The sequence below is a fragment of the Zeus faber genome (assembly GCF_960531495.2).
Source record: "Zeus faber genome assembly, chromosome: 16".
NCBI lineage: Eukaryota > Metazoa > Chordata > Actinopteri > Zeiformes > Zeidae > Zeus > Zeus faber.
The window spans coordinates 20,096,806-20,118,617 of record NC_137202.1 but is presented as its reverse complement, the minus strand read 5'-3'; the positions used below and the strand labels follow the sequence as shown (position 1 = coordinate 20,118,617).

Sequence of the window (21,812 nt, the reverse complement as noted above, 5' to 3'; positions counted from 1 at the left end):
GACAGCAGGCGAGGATAAAACGGTATTCCGTATAACGGTAAGACATTTTTAGAGATATTTCAGGATTTGTTCCCCAGGTATATATTTGTCCACACCTTCTGTCGGGTACGGTGTTCACACGAAAACCATCACCACCAAAAATCCTCCTCTAAAACGTTTACTATTATTTTGCAGAACACGCTGAGAATTCCCGGTGAAATACTGGAGTGACATGCACCGCCTTCAAGTGGATCATTTTTAATTTTTCTTTAAAAAAACAAGTCACAGCGCGCGCTTTGCTGCCCGGCGCGGCCGAAAGGTCGGGCGTTTCTTTTGCGCTTCGGTCCCGATCAGGCCTCCGCGACAAGTCAGATGATGATGGCGACATAACAGCTGCCGCCGAATAAACGAGCAGCAGAGAGTGCAGTTTGACTTGAACGACCGTGTCGCCTTCCTCAGGACAGTGAGTCCAGTAGAGAATCAGCCGGGGGAAGGCAAAGAAGCCCAATCAAAGTGAGTGTGCTTCTATAAGCATTCTAATACACGTGTTTTGGGGCTTTTGACCGCATACGATCATGTCTAGGGCCTGTGTGTGTGTGCATATATATATTTATTTAATTTATTTATTTAGGGCATTTAGCCGACGCTTTTGTCCAAAGCGACTTACAATAAGTACATTTGACTCGAGACAGAGAAACCACGACATATCATACTCGATATAGTAGGACAGATTAAAAAAAAAATGTATATATATATATATTTATATATATGTGTGTGTGTGTGTGTGTGTGTGTGTGTGTGTGTGTGTGTGTGTGTCCGCATTTGTTTGTGTTTTTGCCACCAGATCGTTATCGGATTATCTGCAAATGTGTACGTAGCGTAAAACGACACTGGATCCCACTTCATGGTCCTCGCGGGGACGTCGACGGTCGACAGGCGCACGGACGTGTTGTGAAAACGGTGAAAACGATCCCGTCCTTCAGAATGAGGGTTGGAGTAATGCATTTTTTGTAATAACTCGCCAAAAGTAATAATAGCAATTTTCCCTCGGAGGATGAATAACGTATTTATCTATCTATCTGATTTGGACCATTCCACCATTATTACGTCATAACTCCCGCGTTTTTGAAATGAGCTATTACATAATGCGGTTGTTATTGGATATTGTGGTGTGTATCGGGTTTGGAGCTTTTTGTTTCTACAGTGAAATTTAAATACGGAAATGTGACACTTGATATAAACAAACACAGCCATGTTTGTGTGTTATTTCAGAATAATCAGTGTCGCCCAGCAAAACATAACAACCACCGCATTAGTATGTGATAGGTTATTATAAAATGCTGCAATAATAAGGTATTGCATTCAAGACAGCTGTTACAAAACACAGGTGTTATTACATAATAAAGGTAGTACTGATTACGTTTTGCTCTGACACAATAACCCTGTCACAAGGTTTCCGCGGTACCTGTTGAGGTTGTGGGGGTTGATTCGGATGAAGCCAGCACACTGCTGGAAGCTCTTGGGCCCCAGACCCTTGACCAGTTTGAGCTGCTCCCTGTTGACCAAGGGCCCGTGGAGCTCCCTCCACTCGGCGATGCTCCGAGCCCGCCCGGCGTTCAGCCCCGACACGTGCCTGCGGAGGGCGTTGTTATTACGCTATTGTAGCATCATGCATTGTATTGTTCCGGAATCAAACACCCAACAGGAATAAAGTAATTTGAGGAAAAGCTACAAAATATAATGATATATACAGGATACGGCTTGGACCAAGTCTGCAGATTCACCTGTTTACCTTATTTTCTTAGATTATGAAAATAAGAAGCTTCTGGAAAAAAAGTTTTTCATTTCAAGGAGTCATTATATATATATATATATATATACACACAGTATACACACACAAACACACACACACTGTATATATATAGAGTATATATATTTTTTTTTTAACAAAGTTGGAGAAAAAGCAAATCAGAGAAATTCACATTGGATAATGTTTTTTCCACAATGCGGATGACTTAAACATTTTCTTTTCCATTTTAACAACGCTTCCTAGAAAAACGACAAAAAAAAACAACGTATCTATAGGTGCCTGTGCGTACTGCACGTCACATAACGCTGCTTGCGGAAAGAACCAATCCAAGTCAGGTGAAAAAGATTGCAGAAAGCTGACGTGAGAACCACCTTTTCCTTCGCACGGTAAACACGGCCCTGCCCTCGTGACAAGACTTAGGATCATCTATGTTGGTCTCCAATGTTTGGACGAGTCCCAACATCAGATTCCTAACGGTATAGCGTGGCCGGTATGAACCGGTTTATAAATTAGATTTATTATGCCGATTTTCGGGGCAAGGTAAATAAAGAGTCTGGCCTTGGCGCGGAGAAGGGGTGGTTTAAAAGTCGATTAGCTGTGGTCATAGCTAATGTCCAAACTGCAGAGTGGCTAACGCTTTTTAAAACACGCTGCTTGAGTCAACACTCTACATAATACTGCAGTCATCAACACGTATGTGTGAGTGTGTGAGTGTGTGTGTGTGTGTGTGTGTGTGTTACATGAGCATGAGCAGGCATGGAAAAAGCTCATTTGCACGGCAGACAGGTAAACAGATGACCTGATGCCTGCCGTGCTTTTGATGCCAACTTATTTTATCCTGTTGGAGTGTGTCACTGTATTTGTGTATTTTAACAGAATCTGGTCATTTTGGGACTTTGTGGTTTGTCTGTACTTGTACTACTAACTTGTTCTAGCATGTTAGCGTGAGCTTATAATGTGTTTGCTTTCCTATATGTGTGTATATAATACCTCTCTCTGCCTGTGCATGTATTTGTGCAATGCATGTCCTGAGTGTGTGTGTTTGTGTGTGTGTGTGTGTGTGTGTGTGTGTGTGTGTGTGTGTGTGTGTGTGTGTGTGTGTGTGTGTGTGTGTGTGTGTGTGTGTTTGCGTGTGTGCGTGTGTGTTCACAGCTTACCTTAATCCCCTCTGCTATTGCAGTTGGTACAATGAGGGAGACAGGACTTGAATCACTAGACTAAACAGCACCCTGGCAGGACCCACTGTGTGTCTGTGTGTATGTGTGTGCGTGCGTGCGCGAGCGTGTGCGAGCGTGCGCGAGTCTGCATTGAATGAATTGAATGAAGCATTGCCATGTTGTGACTGCTCTGGGAAAGTATTTTGGAGCTCAGAGCCACACTACATTACCGTTTCACAGCATACAGTGTGTGTGTGTGTGTGTGTGTGTGTGTGTGTGTGTGTGTGTGTGTGTGTGTGTGTGTGTGTGTGTGTGTGTGCGTGCGTGTGTGTACATAGTTGTATATAATTGCATGTTGTGATTTATTGGTTCAAGTGTGAGGTCATTCGTGTTTCGGAGCATACCTTCAATGCGTGTGTGGCATCGAGATTTTTTGTGAGTATTTTTGAGACAAATCACGTGTGTCAGGTCTCAAACACTCTCCGTGACACTCGATTATTGCTTAAAATCTATACTGTCCACAACATTCTGACAGCTTCTGTAAGAAACTGTTGAATGAGATTCAGAAACCACAAAATGTAAGGACACAGCAGTTAACAAAGTGAAGGAGGGATTGGTGTAGAACACTGCCTGTGTGTGTGTGTGTGTGTGTGTGTGTGTGTGTGTGTGTGTGTGTGTGTGCGCCTACCTCATCAGCGTCTCGGAGCAGATGTTGATGTCCACTCCCACGAAGCTCACACACTCTTGCACCACTCCGTCCAACGCTGCCTTTAGAGCCCCAGTGGACAGGTCATGCTGTGTACACACACACACACACACACACACACACACACACACACACACACACACACACACACACACACACACACAGACAGACACAGACACACACACACACACACAGACAGACACAGACACATACACAGTTGGATTAGAAGAGTCATGACACTAACTCACTGTATTCCTGTGTCACACAGGGCTGGGCAAAATAAAAAATGACAATATTTGTTTTCGATGAATAGCTCGTATCAATCATATGACGATGTTTCTGGGATGACTATTGGTGCTTTCATAACATATTTAGAGATAGAAGAAATATTTGAGATTAGTAACGGATTGTAAGTAATGTGGGATATTATGATCAAGTAGGCAGAGGCATTTTAATGTGGCTGATAGGTGTGTATATATATATACACACACACACACACACCGATCAGCCACAACATTTAAACCAGTGACAGGTGAAGTGAATAACATTTATCATCTGGTTCCAATGACACCTCAAGGGGTGGGATGTATTATTATTATATATATACTGTTATATATTATTATTATATTAGGGTTATATGAGGCAGCAAGTGAACAGTCAGTTGTTGTAGTTGATGTGTTGGAAGCAGCGTAAGGATCTGAGCCACTTTGACAAGGAGCACATTGTGATGCTAGACGACTGGGTCAGAGCATCTCCAAAACCACAGGTCTTGTGGGTTGTTCCCTGTACACAGTGGTTAGTACCTACCAAAATCTCTCTTTCTCGTGTGTGTGTGTGTGTGTGTGTGTGTGTGTGTGTGTGTGTGTGTGTGTGTGTGTGAGAGAGTGTGTGCGCGTGCGCGTCGCGTCATCATTTTGTACCCACACTTTGTATTATCTTTTTGAGTCTTAATTTATTTTTATAAAATTTTTATTTATATGATTCTATTCACAAACTGCATTACGTTTTGTTTTAGGAATCAGTTAGTTTCAGTTAGTTGTAGGTAGGAATTAGGTGAACTATTATGTTCGGTTTAGTAACTATTGTGCATGATCTCCGGGTGCGTTACAAAGACATTTCACTGCATATACAGTATGTATGAAAGCATGTATATGTATGTGACAAATAAACCTCTTGAATCTTGAAGTAACAGAAAATGTGGTTCTTGCACTGATTGTAAAACACACACACACACACACACACACACACACACACACACACACACACACACACACACACACACACACACACACACACACACAATGGAGAAGTGTGACAGGTGGAGAACGAAAGCAGAGACAGAGGGATGAGTTGATGCCTCTGAGGAGTGATGTTACTGTAGGAAGAGAAGACACAGAAGGTGGGGGTGTTGGAGTCGTGGGTGACTGACAGAGGATGAGGCGGAGGCGCTGGAGAGGCGAAAAAACAAGAGAGAATGTTTGGATTGGCCCCAGCGAGCCAACCGCTCTCCTAAATATCTCCCGCTCTCTCCCGTGGTGCGCCGTGTCCTTGTTAGGCTGTCAATAAAGATTCCTCAAAAACGAATGAACTCTTCACACTTCCCCGCCGGCAGCCAATCAAACCCTAAACCGGACACCGTTTGCCCTGGAATCCTGCCCCTAATAAGGAATCGGAAAATGGGCCAACAATGACAAAGGCCAGAGTGAAAAGAAATGATAGAGGAGATAAGAATAGATAGGAAGAGAGGGAAAATAAATGAGAAATTGAAGAAACAGAGGAGTGGACGCAGGCCATGTAAAACACTTTTCGGAATGTCGAAAAAAGGAGCGTCCGCAGACACCCAATCTCCAACTGAAAATAAACACTCGGCCTCCCGGAATATGTAACGTTAAACATTGCAGTTTGTATTTAAATCACCCTGCCGGTTTAAGGCGCTAGCGGGTGCAATGCTTAGCGTCGCTGTTGGGATCGGACGAGTTGCAGTGGTAACCTCTTTTCGACCCAATTAAAGTGGCAAATCCGTGGATGCATCTGTGTGGGGAGGGGGGCTGGTCTACAGGCCCAAGAATTCCGTTGGAACCTGCCACGATTTTTCTTTTTCCCGCCACATCATCCGGGTCTAACCACGCCTTGGCTCTTAAAGCGGTCACTCTGTTTTCTCGAAAATTGTGAGACGGGGCGGGAGAGAAGAGTCCAATGGAGAACGACGGCCGGCGGCGAAAACGCGAGCGAGGCCCCGAACGAGGACGCGAGGAGAGAAAAAGGGCAACTGGACCCCGGTGACATCACAGCGGTCAGAGAGAGCGAGAGAGAGAGAGAGAGAGGGAGAGAGAGAGAGGGAGAGAGAAATACAAGCCAAGAAAATGAGACCGAAACTAAAGGAGCGCGGCCTGCCGAGAGGACCGTGAGTGACGGCGCGAAGCCGCATGAGGGGCGGACGGGGCCGGCGCTCGGGGGCTCCGTCGAGCGCGCCGCCCCCGGTGGAGCCAAGGGGGAACTGCAGCCAGAGCGCTCCGTGGGAGAGGGCACGGTGCAGCCGTGGAGGCTCTGGCCGGAGGCAGACTCACCGGGGATCGTAAAACACAACTTTCCAGACGACAATCAGATCCCGTAACAGTGGGAGTGAAAGATTTATGAATTCAGGTGTGAAAAAAAAAAAAAAAAAGAGAGTGTTGAGAAAGAGAGGAAGTCACCTGTGAAGTCAGGCTGAAATCGCGCTTTCACACGAGTGTGTGTGTGTGTGTGTGTGTGTGTGTGTGTGTGTGTGTTTTAGCCTGCAGTAAAACACCAGTGAAATTCTCATGCTTCCACTGTTACCTTACAGAGGAGACAGGAACACAGTGGAGGTGAAGGTATGCAGGTGTCACGGAGGCGCACACACACACACACACACACACACACACACACACACACACACACACACACACACACACACACACACACACACACACACAAGATATGTGCCACGCAACGTCTCTGAATGTTGGCACGTCCATATTTATGTGGGAGAAAGTTGTTCATAAACACCGTGTATGATGGGTTTTATATAGGGATTATTTTCAAACTACAAGAAGGAGGGAGGGTATGCTTCCGCGTGCTCAAAACATACAACATTCCAGAGCAATTTTTTTTATTTATTTTTTTTTAATCGCAAAACAGACAACAATCGAATCCGAGGGAGGGCAACGCCAAAACAAGGCTGTAGATCCGCTAGCTTTAAACAGAGGGGGAATGAACACGCCGACTCTGGAAAAGAGACAAAACGTCACCAAACACAATCACAAAATCACAAGGTGAAGGAAAGCATAGCGACGGCTATCATAACTAATCATTTGAAAATAAGCATCCGCCCTCATCAGAGCACAGCCGGCCGCGATTCAAACTGTATCGTAGGCATCAAAGACGAGGCGTGAAATCATGTCGAAAAGATGTTTTATTAACAAGCTTAAAGTGGCGCACCTCCAAAATAGACCGGAGTCGTGTTCAGCCTCAGCGGCAGAGCTTGGTGACATCCATCCACCGAACGGGGGAGGTGTCATTCGGGTTGGTTTGGGGAGTTGCGAGTGGACAACCCGGAGGCACGGGACCTTTTATTCTAGTCTCAAAGCCCGCGCCCCCCAAAAGAACCCCCTCAGCGTTGCACCAAAGCCGACGGGCTGCACCGCGGATTGCGGACGTCTCGTTCGGATTGGCTGCGCAGCCGCCGGTGCCGGCCAACCGGGTGGCTCGGACAAAGTGCTTCTGTCCGCACCTCGATCACTTAGGTGCTCCTAATGTCACCACATGTCAATCGAGGAGCGAGAGAGAGAGAGAGAGAGAGAGAGAGAGAGAGAGAGAGAGAGAGAGAGAGACGAGGGAAAGCGAAGCGCGGATGGTAGCAGAAAAGGGAACAACTTGCAGACGTAAAAGGGGATCGTTTCCTCCGCCTCCTCCGCCGCGCCGTGCCCCGACTCCCCCCCCCGCGAGCGCGAAAAAACCCAAAAGAGGGGAAGACGAGAGGAGGCGAGAAACGGAGAGAAGCCAGAGAAGAAAAGCAACTGCCGAGGTGCTGACTGACGCCGGGCCGCAATGTTGGCGGAGAGGGCTTTGGAGGTGCCGTACGCCGCATGAATGATGCCACTCATAGCTTGGCAGCCGGAGCCATGTCGGAGCCAGAATGGCGGCGTGTAATAAAAGCCCCGGCGGTGACTGACGGAAAACAAATAGTAGCAGTAGCCGTGGGAATAACAGTATGTCAATTATAACCGTTGTATCGAATGGCAGGAGGTGATAGCGGTGGGACATACTGTGCAGTGTACAGGCTCCTGGGGAGCCACGCTCCAAGACCCTTCTTTAAGTCGCCGGTTATTTTCGGCAGGACTTCGGCGACATTACAAGCCGTCCCCCCGGAGTCTGAGTCCGCCTCGGCTCGGGAAAGCAAGGAGAAACGTGTGGAAGCATGTGTCGACGGCACTCCAGCTCAGATAGATTGCCCTTGGTCTTCGACGGAAAATGCGAAAGAGGCGCAGCACCGAGAACCGCCGCCGGAAACGGCGAGCGCGCGGCAAAGAGGGGTTGCCACAACCTCCCAGGGTGCACCGCAAAACGGCGCGGGTTTGCGACGTCACAGTCCGTGACGTATGCGGGTGCGCGGCGGTAGCCGCTGTTTGGGTTAACACCAAAGGCCAAGTATTACACGGCGGGGTTTCTTTGCGCGCCACCGCAGTGATAGCGACTGAACGCGCTCGCGCTTGAAAGCCGTTGCCAATCAATGAGCTCTCTGTGCCAAAGCCGGAGCCTGAGGTGACGTTGAGATCATTTTCTTTGAATGACAGCTTCCATAAACCCTGTAGAAACTACAACCTCAACACAGTGAACAGTGGAGGAAATTGCTCTCGGTAGTCTTGGCTTGAAATGTGTGTGTGTGTGTGTGGGGGGGTTAAACACAGCTCATAAATCAGCAGCTGAAAGTGATATGACAGCAATGATATACTTTGTTTTTTTTAAAAGCCCTCATGAACGACTAATGGGTATTTCTCATAGTCGTACTTCCTGTGAAAAAAAACAACCCAAAAAACGACACACCCCAATGCATAGGCTCGCGCACGCACGCACGCACACACACACACACACACACACGGCCCGAGGTGGTGAGAAGACAGCCAATTAAAGCCTGCCATTTTCATAGCTTGCCGTCTTTCTCCCCATCACACCCCTCACACGTGCACGTGCACAGGGATTGATGAGCGTGAGAAAATGTCAGGGTTGACTTTGCTGCTAAGTCATGATACACAACCACATGGAGCACTGACCTTGAAACTCTTCATAAAAAAAGAACAGGAATGGTAGGTCTAGTCCATCCTCGGGACGCTCATTTACAATATTATTCATCACCGGTGGCCGACCCTCGTCAACCCACCATTAACCGTTATCCGACAATATTAAAATATTAGGTCATTGCCGCCCCCCCACAAAAAAAAAGAATTACGGTGTTATTTTTATTGGACTTTACAAATTAGAATTACAAATAAGCGGGAGTCACAAATATATTTGAATATACTAACACAGCCCTCCCTGCCATGGTGGAGAGACGTGGAGCTGTACCTCCAAAAAACAACAACTAAAAACAGCGTTTTTTTGTTGGTGTTTTATTTGCTGCTGGTGGTATTGCAGTAATGGTCACTGCCCAAGTTGCACATGTCGCCCCCGTGAGTTGTATTTAAGAAATAGATTGTACGGCCCATTTTTTCTATTACCATGCAACAAACGTATTATTATTTTTATTATTATTATTTCAATACTTCAAACTGTTGAACTGAAAGCAACAATCGGTCAACATTCTTATTGTCCGTTAACGGTTAATTATTAACTTCCCTTGTGCATATGATACTTTGTGAAATGAGTTTTGCAGCTCAATGTGTCAAATTAATTCATGTTCTGTAAACGTATCTGCAATGAAGTTCGTGTTTCGCTGCCCGTGTGTGTGTGTGTGTGTGTGTGTGTGTGTGTGTGTGTGTGTGTGTGTGTTGTCCAAAACAGAGATGATGATTAATTAACGGCAGCGGCAGCCCGTGTAAACATTCCTATACAAGCTCAGCGTGGAATACACACACGCTACTACAGGCACCAAGGAAGTGGCAAAGTATTTGGAGACAATGGCGAGGAGGGGCCATCGAGCTGCTCCGACCCCCCCCCCACACGGCTTGACACCACCACAAGGATCTACCCCTGTCAATCTTCTCCCAATTCTCTCTCTCCCACTCTACCTCTCATTACCCCTTCTCTTTCTCTCTCTCTCTCTCTCTCTCTCTCTCTCTCGTTACCCCCCCCCCTCCCTCATAAGGTTTTAACTCCTCCGCTCTGGTTCCGTCGATGCTTGCAGCCTCCTGCAGGCGCCTCCAGGGACAGGCACACACACGTGAAATCAACATCACCAGAAACTCTGCGCATCTGAAACAAAGTGGGAAACGCAGGCCAGTTCGGTGATGAATGTCAAGCAGGAAGGGGGAAGTAGGAATCCGCTTTCTCAGGCGGCGCCGTGGGGCTGGGAGACGCACGTGTTGGAGCGGCACTTAGTCTCAGACCGCCGAAAAACCAAGCCCCCCGGGGGAGTCCGAGCGGTGGGGGGGAGGTCAGGGGGCCGCACCGAAGGGAAGCGGTGATCCACAGCTGACGACCGCTCATGGGGCCACGCCCTAATTTTCACGGACAGAGGACCCCGGTCGCCCGCTCCCGCGTCAGTTTCTGAAAAACCCGATTGTCACCAACTTATTAAACCGAGAGATGACGAAAGGCTTTCAGATCAGGATGGAGACGTTACAGGCTCAGTTAGCCCACCGCCACCTGGATTCCATCCCGATGCAGGTTTCCAGCGAAAGCATGTCATAGACGTCTTCAGGCCTAACACGGAGCTTGCTCGACCTGCCAAAAAAATAAGACTACAGCGAGGCCCAAAACACATTTTAATGGACCTTTCTTACTTAGCCCGATGCTCATTTCCTCCAGTCTCAGAGCTGTCACTCAGCGGGTCAGCGGAGGGAGAGGACGACAGGCAAAGAGGGTGCCACGGCGTAGACAGAGAGAGAGAGGGAGAGAGAGAGAGAGAGTGAGGGAGGGAGGGAGGGAGGGAGGGAGGGAGAGAGAGAGAGAGAGAGAGAGAGAGAGAGAGAGAGAGAGAGAGAGAGAGAGAGAGGGAGGGAGGGTAACGAGAGGTTGAGAGGGAGAGCACATGCTGTGCTGGTCGTCTTAGATTACATCTGCCCTTATGTGTTTTTGGCCCTATGGTAATAAACCTCCAGCTCACTCAACTAAGTTCAAAATGCCATGTAACACAAAAGCACTTGGTGAAAGTGCACACACACAATGTGTGTGTGTGTGTGTGTGTGTGTGTGTGTGTGTGTGTGCGGGTAGAACACAGTGACGTCCCTCCTCGTGTCTGTCAGCGCCTGATATTTATTTACCCACTCAGCTTATGGTTTGTTGACCTAGTCACATGATCTGAGAGCGAGAGGCGTGGATCCCCAGGCGTACAGGAGGGCCCGGTCGGGACGCGATGAGAGACACGGGCCGGTGACCTGACACGCGCACGCACGCACGCACGCACGCACGCACGCGCGCACGCACGCACACACTCATATACTTATCTATGGCTGTATTATGTACATCTCTAGTACTGGGTAGGACCCTCTTTTGCCATCAGGGCGGACCTCAATTCCTACCGAAATGGATTCACCAAGGTGCCGGAAACATCGTGGCCCGCGGCGACAGAGGGCAGGGGTTCGCGCTGCAGAAAAAAAAAAAGGCCGCTTGCGTCGGGTCGCGAGGCGGGCGACCCTCCCCGACAGCCGCAGAAACACCGGAGCCACGCGAGCGTTGGCTCCCGCCGAAGTCCGCCGTCCCCCCGCTCGACGTTTCCGTTCCAGCCGCGCGGACGCCGGCGCCGGGCCGATCGCGCTGCCAGAGGCGAGGCGGGGCGTGACCGGAGAGACGGGAGAAGTGTCTCCGCAGTTTTAAATTCCGACGCGTCTGCGTCATGCGCCAAACATCAGCATGACCTCAGCGATCAAGTCACTTAGTTCGTGCTTCTTGCCTCTTCCAATGTTTGGTCGAGCGTCAAAACCTCCTCAGCGCGGCCGGCGCGGTGTATACAGTGAGTCGCGGCCCCGGTGACTGGCTGCTGGGAGGAGCGGGCTCTTCCTCACACCGAGAACACAAATGCAATTATTTCTTCAACCTTCAATATTTATTCATCTCCTCCTTAAATAGAGCGCTGCAGGGATGAGGTCTTTTTGGAGGCCGACCCGGAAGTCGTCACCGTCATTAACTGTATATTTACTGTATTCACTGTATATATACTGTATTCACTGTGTATTTACTGTACAAGTACTGTATTTGCTGTATATTTACTGTGTATTAACTGTCTAAGTAGTGTATATTTACTGTATTTGCTGTGTATTTACTGTATTTGTACTGTATATTTACTGTATTTCATGTTGTACAACAAAACGCGAACATCTCTTAAGCTGGTGTTAACCACAGACCTTATTTCAGGCATCGAACCGAATAACCCCTTGAAAAAAACCCGTCGACTTCGGGGGGACGAGGGAACCGGAAGCGCAGAAATGCAAACTCCTCTCGGGGTTTTTCGGACTCCCCCGCCGCGCTCCACAGCCCGAGCGTTCACCGTACAACCAATCCCACACTCCCACTCAAGGGGTGACTTCCTGTAAACGCCTGCCGCCGTCACTGTGGACATTGCAAAGGACTAAACTCATTGTTGATTGTTTTTTTTTTTTTTTTGATTTGTTCGGCAAAAATTGATTTGGTTTGAGGGCCCGCCAGCGATCGGGACGAACAAAAAAAAAACCAAAAAAAACCCCCAAAAAACGGCATCGCTAAAGAAATGAATTCACACTCTGGGCTCTGCCGGTACGCGTGTGGCGACAGGGGCTCTGCGTGGCTCTGCTACGGCTTTCACTTCCTTCCCCGGCGGGGACGGGTCGTGAAGACGCCTAACTCTTCTTGATCCGCCGACTTCCTTTCCCGCAGTTCTCCCTGGACCCATTCTGAACCGCTCTCTGCATTTCTGCACTCGCATTCCGGAAACCGCACTCTGGAGGAACAACAATGTGTGTTCCGTTAGGTAACAGTATCTCCATTGTTTGGGTGCAGACAATGGGGATACTGTACATACCTCCTACTTGTCGTGTTGGAGCTCTGTTGCGGAGTTTGATGGTTCTGCTGTTGTACGTCGGTATGCGGGGGTCGCCGCGGAGATAACGTACTGTATCTGGAGGGCTGTCACGATCATACCATATGATTGTAGAATTGACAATTTTTACAACAACGATTGTAATGAGCTCAGATAAATGCGACGGGGCGATGAGGTAATAATTGTGATGGCTTTAAAGATGGGTTTGTAAATACTGTCAACGTGAAGCCATGGATGAAGTTAGTCTCAGCGTGACTCCTCCTGGTTTTTGGAGACGAGTGCAAGCGAATAGGACCGGAGACTAACTTCTGAATTGAAATAATAAAATAAATTTTATTTTGAACGCCCTGACATCACAGTCACAACAGCTGCTTTCTTTCATTGCAATGGCTTTTTGCTCGAATAACTAGATTTGGTATAAAATACCAAATCTGAAAACATTGACCTTTTTTTTGTTTTGGTATCACTCCAATAGACTTTGTGGCTCCAAAATGCACCGACGCATTTTGCACAAATCTAGTTCTGCTGCGGCGTCCACGTTTTTGTTTTTTTTTACGTAACCAAAAAGGTCAACCCTTCCCTTCCTCCAAAAATGGATCTTCTTCCTTGAGTCTAGCTTTCATTCTCCCTCCATCCCTCTTTGCTTTCTTGTTCTCTCCATCCTTACACGAGTATTTTCCATGGGCTTTCGTCAAAGCCTTAGTAGAACATGATTCAGTTAATAGTCTGTGTAAATAGTAGTGGGCAGACTGGGCTAACACACACACACACACGCGCGCGCGCACACACACACACGCGCACGCACACGCAATGAACAAAAACAACATGCGCTGAGCTAATGCTTGTGTCGCCTGCACAAACACACAAGTGTGAGCACGCACACGTAAGTAAATGTAGTCCAAACATATGTCTAAACATACGTCATGGCCTATCTCCATTAATTGAATTAGCTAGTGCTGGTAGCATCATCTGTTGACACAGGATTTGGCAAAGTTTGTCTACTCTCCAAACCACACGTCCTCCCTCTCTGTCTCGCCGTTCCCCACTCAGCGCGTGCGCGCACACACACACACGCACGCACGCACGCACGCACGCACGCACGCACGCACGCACGCACGCACGCACGCACGCACGCCTTTCTTCAGTCTCTCTGAATCTGTCACTCTCTCTCTCTCTCTCTCTCCCATTTGACCCTGTATGTACTTAGCTGGGAAAAAAAAGAGAACAAAAACCAAGAGCACCTTTGCGAAAAAGGCAATTAGACAGCAGTGTAGAGGACACACACTCACACACACACACACACACACGCACGCACACGCACACACACACACACACACACACACACACACACAACTCTTGCCTACTCAGCACTTTGCTTATGTCTAACTTAAAGCAGATGTCCTGTTGCCCCGGGACAAGAAGCTCCGATTGACAAGACACTGGACCCCCCCCGTCCCCCATCGCTCCACACACACACACACAACCACATACACACACACACACACGCACAATTACCTGGTATGTTCCAATTCCTATGTGTTTTGGATCAATCTTCACGAGCTCCGCCAATGGATCTTGAACACGTCGGCCAATCGACACTGTTGACAGACACGTGCACATTATGACAAGGCGTTATAACCAACAACGTGAGGAGCCACCTCAATGACAACTAGATGAAGTACCAACCACTCAGCACTCTAATACTGTACACGGGTGGAAAAAAAAGACTACATCAGAAAAGAAGACTACATCAGAAAATTGGAGATTCTATGCTGGTTCTTAAGTCGATCTGTCATGTGAATTAATAACATTTTATATTGAAACCCAGGGGTACAAATTCAAAGTAATATGTCATGCTGTTAAGTCCAGACATTTTCTACAAATACTCAGAGCAAAACAAGGTATCAAAAGCACATCCTCATCCTCGTCCTCATCGCCACAGGCTGGTGTCATGTGACTCCTCGCCGCCGCAGGCTCACGCTGACAAGAGTAATCAGCAGGTGATTCACGTCACTTGAAAGGACCCAGCCCTGTGGACACGCCCATATTTGTTTGCGTAAAAGTCTGGAATCCATCTCGGTAAACCTGCTCATATCCAGATTGTGACGAGACGGTAATTATTGTACTCTAAGTGAGGCTAGTGTTTAAAGTGTAAACTCAGTCATAAACAAGCAGGTTTTACACCCCCTCCCCCCTTCCACCTAATTTTAGAATGGGAAGTTTACCAGGGTGATGATGTCATCATTAACCCCTCTCCCCCACACCAGCTCAACCGCTTCTCCAGGGCCAGGATATCACCTTGACATGGTAAAAGGCTTTACAGGGAATAGGCAAAACAATTGCTAACAAAGAGTAAAACAAGGTTTCTTTGATTCATTTTTTTGCACTGATGCATTGTATGTATTCTATTTTTCTACTTTATGCATTCTATGTATTCTATCTTTTTACTTTATGCACTCAATGTATTCTATCTTTTTACTTTATGCATTCTATGTATTCTATCTTTTTACTTTATGCATTCTATGTATTCAATTTTAATACTTTATGCATTCTATGTATTCAATTTTAATACTTTATGCATTCTATGTAATCTATTTTTTTACTTTATGCATTCAACTGTATGTATTCAATGTTTTAACATTATGCATTCTATGTTTCTTTTTTTTACTTTATGCATTCTACATATTCTATATTTTCACTTTATGCATTCTATGAATTCATTTTTTTACTTCATGCATTCTATTTTTTTACTTTTGCATTCTATGTATTAATTTTTTTTTACTTTATACATTCTACATATTCTGTTTTTTTTTACTTTATGCATATGTATTCAATCGTTTTTTACTTTATGCATTCTAAGTATTCTATTTTTAACTTTATGCATTCTAAGTATTTTATTTTTTTTTACTTTATGCATTCTATGTATTCAATTTTTTTACTTTATGCATTCTATTTTTTTACTTCATGCATTCTATGTATTTTACTATATGCATTCTATGTATACTATTTTTTTCTTCATGCATGCTATGTAATCTTTTTTACTTTATGCATTCTATGTATTCTATAATTATTACTTAATGCAATCTATGTATTAATATTTTTTTTACTTCATGCATTCTATGTATTCTATTTTCTTTACTTCATGCATTCTATGGATTCTATTTTTTTTACTTTATGCATTCTATTTTTTTACTTTATGCATTCTATGTCCTTTTATAATGTGTTTCTTTGCACTTTGTCTAAATGAGGCTTTGAGGTTTGACGTAAAGCACTTTGAATTGCCTTGTTGTTGTTGTATATACATAAACTTGCATTGCCTTGCCTCTGTTGGTCCTGCAGGCAGCTTTTTAAATGCCTACATGAGGTTTGACATTGGGACCAAAGGCATAAAATCGAACCCTCGGACAGAGTAGTTGCAGGGTTCGGGTTTGATTGTTTGGCGCGTTCAGAATCCCTCGGCTGATTAAGAGAAAAGTGATCAGCGTGTGATGAAAGACGAAACTGGGCCGGTCCTCGCGGCGTTTGAGCCGACCGACCGCAGACGTCGCCCGAAGTTTTCGCCGCTCTGCCGCGAAACAGGCCTCACACTCTGCTCCTCGAGCACAAACTCAGAGCCGGCGGTGGGTTTTCTCTCCGTCATCATGGCACGTTGGGTTTCAGCCGAAGCGTCGGACTTGGATCTCCACAGCGGAACGGAGGTGGGGGGGTGGAGGGGTACGTGCCTCTCCTCTCTCTCCTGGCTGTGGTGGGAGGCTGCTGCCTGAGATAATATTTGGACACGGATGGAGTTTCAGCCCTGGCCTTGCTCACTGCACCGCAAAGGCTCTCCTGTCCCGTCCTCCCTCCTTCTATCCCCGCTACTCTTCCCTCACTTACTCTCTCTCTCTCTCTCTCCCTCTCTCTCTCTCTCTCTCTCTCTCGCTCGTTCACTCACTGACATTGAGCGGATTTGTGAAATGGAGACGACACATAAGGTTCTAGAAAACTGGAGTGCGTGGAGGTGAGAAGGGATGAGGGGGAGCGCGAGAAGGAAGACGCCATCAGGAGACTTGAAGCAAGATAACACGGTGAAGGACGGAGCAATTTGACGGGTATTTGGCCACAGACCATATTTAATAAGACTAAGGATAAAAACATGCCTGTTCGCTCATCCAAACAACCTTGCATGAGTGCAACCGACAAGTCCCGAAAAACACAGCGGAAATACACCGTTTTTCACTGGGGAAAAAAAAGCCCACCCATGCCGCTTGGGGTAGGAATCGCAGCGTATCTCGCGATACGATCGGGATACGTTGCCCACGATAACGATGGTATCACGATACAGCAATTCTACGATCCTCCATCCACTGCAAGACAGTTCATCTATGATACATTGCAATATATGTGTAACTGAAGAAGAAAAAGTGCCCCTAAAAAGGCAAAATGGAGGAATTATGTATTTATTCACTGCATTGTGGTGTCAGTTTCACAGAATTTGACAACTGAGATGAAAAAATGTACAACGAAAATATTTCCATTGTAAAATAATTCCAATTTTAAATAATATCTTAAATAATATCTATTTTGAATCAATATTCAATTGCTAGATTAATGCTTAAAGCAATATGAGGCATGCATGACACCTTCCTTAAAACATGGTAGGGAATGAAAATATATGATTAGATCCGTCCCCCAGTCACTGAATATAATCCCAAAAAATTGCTCACGTTTATAACAAACCGAATGTCATGAAAGTCGGTTCAGAATGAAGCGAGTTACAGTTGATTTGGTACAGAAGTCTGCATCTCTCAGTTCACACTGTATTTGTTTACTAGCGGATCTTGACCGCTCCAATATGGCCGACGTGCAGTCGCATAGCGGTGACATACAGCAGCTCATTCTCTACCTGCGGTAAAGTAGCAGCAACACAGCGCGACGCGCCGTCAACCAACCACTGTGCTTCACAGTAAAACACGGCAGCATCTGCCTTGTCTCTTCTTTTCATTGTAACCCTGCATCCAGATTTAGGGAATTATTATTATAAAAAAGTAACAGCAGCTGTAAAACTGTGTTTCACTATGATGGTTAAATTTTCCAATTGATTCTTGGTTCACATGCACGAGCTGAACCGTGGGGGGGGCGACGTGTACGGATCACGGATCAACTTTTAGGCTTGGCCCATCGAGTGAAATTCCAATCCTGCTTGTTTATTCAAAGATTATTAATATGACACGTGTAGTGTGTCCAAATTTCAACAAAATCAACACTGCACATCCTTGGGTCCCAAGCAATACATCCAGCAAGTGTGAAGTAGATCAGATGACCTGTTGTCAGGAAAATGGAAGGACATATGTATGTAAGTACATACTGTACATACATACATACATACATTACATACATACATGCATAACATAAGATGCATACATACTGTACATACATACATATGTCATACATACTGTACATACATACAAACAAAGATACATACATACATGGGTACATACATACCGGTCATACATACATGCATATACATACATGTCATACATACTGTACATACATGCATACATACAGACAGAGAGACAAACAGACAGACAGACATCATACATATATACATGCATACATAACATACATAAATACATACATACATATCATAAGATACATACATACGGTACATACATACATACATACACACATATGTCATACATACTGTACATACATACATGTCATACATAAATGCGTACATACATACATACATGCATACATACAGTACATGCATGATACATACATACTGTGAATACATGCATACATACAGACAGACATACAAACATACATACTGTACATCATACAAACATCATACAGACATACATATATACATCATACATACAAACATCATACATACATACATATATATATACATACATCACACATACATACGTACATACATCATGCATACATTAAGTTTTACTGCTGAGTGCAATTTGCCCTTGTTTTGCGGCTATTAGCACCGCTGTTTGTGAATTGGATGTTTTTTGCAATGCAGGCTCATTTGCATAGCAGGGGGGCCAATTCTGCCTGTCATGTATGAATAATAACTCATTCAAATAAATAGCACCGGCGCACGGAGGCACTATTTTCCTGTCAGCGCAGTTAGCGGTGCATTCCACCGTTTGCGGGTGCTTTGTGAATTAGACGCTCACTTTTTCTGTTATTTGCGCCCGTTTGGCAGCTGCAAATGCCGCGCAATCCTTTTGTGAATTTGCCCTGGAGTTTACTTCCTTTATTAGTTCGATTTTGTCCCTGCTGCCCAAATCAGAGAAGATTTTTATTATTAGAAATAGCTTAGTCCAAACGTGTCTCAACTATATTTCGGGAGATAACAGTGAAACTACGATTAAAACAGTCATGACTGGCCATCCTGTCACAGTGCTGACGCCTTAAAAATGGAATAACGGTTGATTAAGTATTCCTGGTTTTGCTTGGGGCCCCCTGGAACCTCTTGAAGAACCCCACGTTGGGAACCACTGTATTAGGAGACGGAGTAGATGGGTCAGAGAAGGAGGAGGAAAATATGCTAGGAAAAAAAAAACCAAAAAAACATTTCCATACACACACAAGGACACAGGCCATCACAGAGGCACTCGTCCTCCTCAACTTCCTCATGTAAAATCCCTAGGTTCGATTCCCTACGCATGCCAATACACGTCACGTCGGGCACATGACCTCATACAGCTCTTTAGCTTACATACAGAACCATACGCGCGATTTGGGGCCCTGCCGGAGTCATAAACGTCTCATCCATCTCGGGGATGGTAGCTCAGGCGGTAAAGCTGGTGGTCTAGTCATCTAAAGGTTGCTGGTTTGATCCCAGGCTCCTCCTGCTAGCATGCTGTAGTGTCCTTGAGCAAGACACTTAGCCCCTAATTGCTCCTGATGGCTGCGTCCATCGGTGTTTGAACAATTGTAAGTCGCTTTGGATAAAAGCGTCTGCTAAATGACTAAATGTAAATGTAAATGCATCCACAAGGCGGCACTAAAGTCACTCGTTCAGGAGGAGGAAGCGTTGAGCGGGTATTTAAAAATGGCTCCAGTACTCGATTTTTTTTTTTTAACATTCAAATCCTCGCCGATAGACAAAAACATGGAGATGGTCAGCGCGTCCTTTAAATGCTACGAGAATGCAAGACGGGGGAGTATTATTCACTTCACTTCACATACTTTCAGGGTGAGGGTATGTGACAATTATTATTTATTTGAGTATTTAATCTTTAATACCCCTATCGAGAATTTTCAAGACAGATTCGGAACGCAAATATGTTTGGGATTGGTCGTTGAGTAGTACATATTTAAGCGTTTCGAAATTTGAACGCACACGCGGGTTATCTTGGGTAACAGGCCTTAGTCCCTCACACAGACAGACAGACAGACAGACAGACAGACAGACACACACACACACACTATCTACGCTACCCAGCGCCCCCCCCCCCCCCATTTAACACCCAGAAGAAGAAAAAAATAAAATCAAAACTCAAAGGCTGCAGATTGGGCATGGCTTTCATTACGGCGCTCCGCGGCTCCCTCAGCGCCGGTGACCACAGGAAGCGAGGAGCAATTCAGCATCGCTTGATTTACGGTTTTTATAGAGGAAGTCTGCTGGATACATTTGTTCTCCGAAACTCGATTTGATTCTTTTACACTATGTTTATTTTTTTTTCTTCTTCTTCTTCTTCTTCTTCTTCCTCTTCTTCTTCTCCTCCTTTCTCCGTTGTTTTCTGCCGAGAGGCGGGGGGGGGGGATTTCGGGGATGATGGAGTACGCAGGGCTCGGGCACAGACCGGGGGACGGGGGGACAGAGAGCGGAAGCGAGAGACCAACGGAGGGGTGAGGTAAACCAACCGAGGTGGGGGGGGGGGGAACAAAAAAACCCCAAATATTCTTTAGACGTCCTGTCGGCAACACGGGGGGGGGGGGGGGGGGTATCAAACGGAGAAGCAGGAACGTCGGGGGACGGCGGGTGTGGTTCTGCCAGACAAACCTACCTGCCGTGCTTTCCCTGTGGGACGGGCGACTGCCACCGGACGTGGAGGACAATAAATACTGTTTGAATACGCTTGGTTTCCACAGAGGAGGAGAGGAGCGGAGGAGGAGGAGGAGGAGGAGGAGGAGGAGGAGGAGGAGGAGCAAGGCCTTGTGGGACACACCCGACGTCGACCACTTCCCTCCGTCGACTCTCCTCTTCCTCTCCCCTTCCCCCTCCTCCCGTCACCTGCTGTTCTTTCTCTGCTAACCCCATCTCTCACCTCTCGCTCCGCCCCTCTCGCTCCGCCCCTCTCGCTCCGCCCGTCCCTCCTTCCCCCGTCGCATTCTCTCTCTCACCTGCGCTCCTGAGGTTTGGGTCCAGGTCAGGCATCTCCTTCACGGCCTCGGGACTCACGCTGTAGATGGACGCCCCCGCCTCATTAGTGATGCTGGGAGAGAGAGAGAGAGAGACAGAGAGAGAGAGAGACAGAGAGCGAGAGAGAGAGAGAGAGAGAGGAACGGGAGAATGAATGAGATTATAAGCATAAGGACTTAAGATAGGAGGGAGACGAGAATGGGTGGCGAAGGGGATAGGATGGGAGGAACGAGGGCGAGAGAGAGAGAGAGAGGGTCATGGAGGAAGTGGGTGGAGAGAAGGAGAGAATGAAAGCGAGAGGGAGAAAGAGGTTGCTGGCGGCGGGGAGGGGGACGGTCGGAGTGAGACATCTGATCTGATCTCACGGCGCAAACATACTAAATAAATCCGTTTTGTTTTTTTTTGTTTTTTGTCCCCCGCCCCCCCCCCCCCCCTCCGTCTGGTTAAAGGGAATTGCCTTCCGCCGCCTGCGCAGCGGCTTTGAAACACAATATTGGATTAGGACGCCGTCCAGAATGAAGAGGTATCGAGTTACGGGTCCCGGCCTGATTGCTGCGGCCATGATATGATGATATGACATTAGCATACATTACGTTTGCATG

The 21,812-nt window shown here is 46.5% G+C and overlaps 1 protein-coding gene across 1 annotated transcript in view; it reads right to left on the bottom strand.

Moving 5' to 3' along the window:
• Window positions 1-21,326, bottom strand: part of LOC307242229 (S1 RNA-binding domain-containing protein 1-like) — a 35,320-nt gene extending 13,994 nt beyond the window's left edge. The window contains exons 1-4 of the mRNA XM_080016599.1: window positions 21,192-21,326; window positions 14,358-14,440; window positions 3,635-3,741; window positions 1,445-1,612 (exon numbers count right to left, since the gene is read on the bottom strand). Of these exons, the coding sequence (XP_079872725.1) occupies window positions 1,445-1,612; window positions 3,635-3,741; window positions 14,358-14,440; window positions 21,192-21,225 (392 nt within the window). The 5' untranslated portion in view covers window positions 21,226-21,326. The remainder of the gene's footprint in view (window positions 1-1,444; window positions 1,613-3,634; window positions 3,742-14,357; window positions 14,441-21,191) is intronic.
• Between the last annotated feature and the right edge of the window lie 486 nt (window positions 21,327-21,812).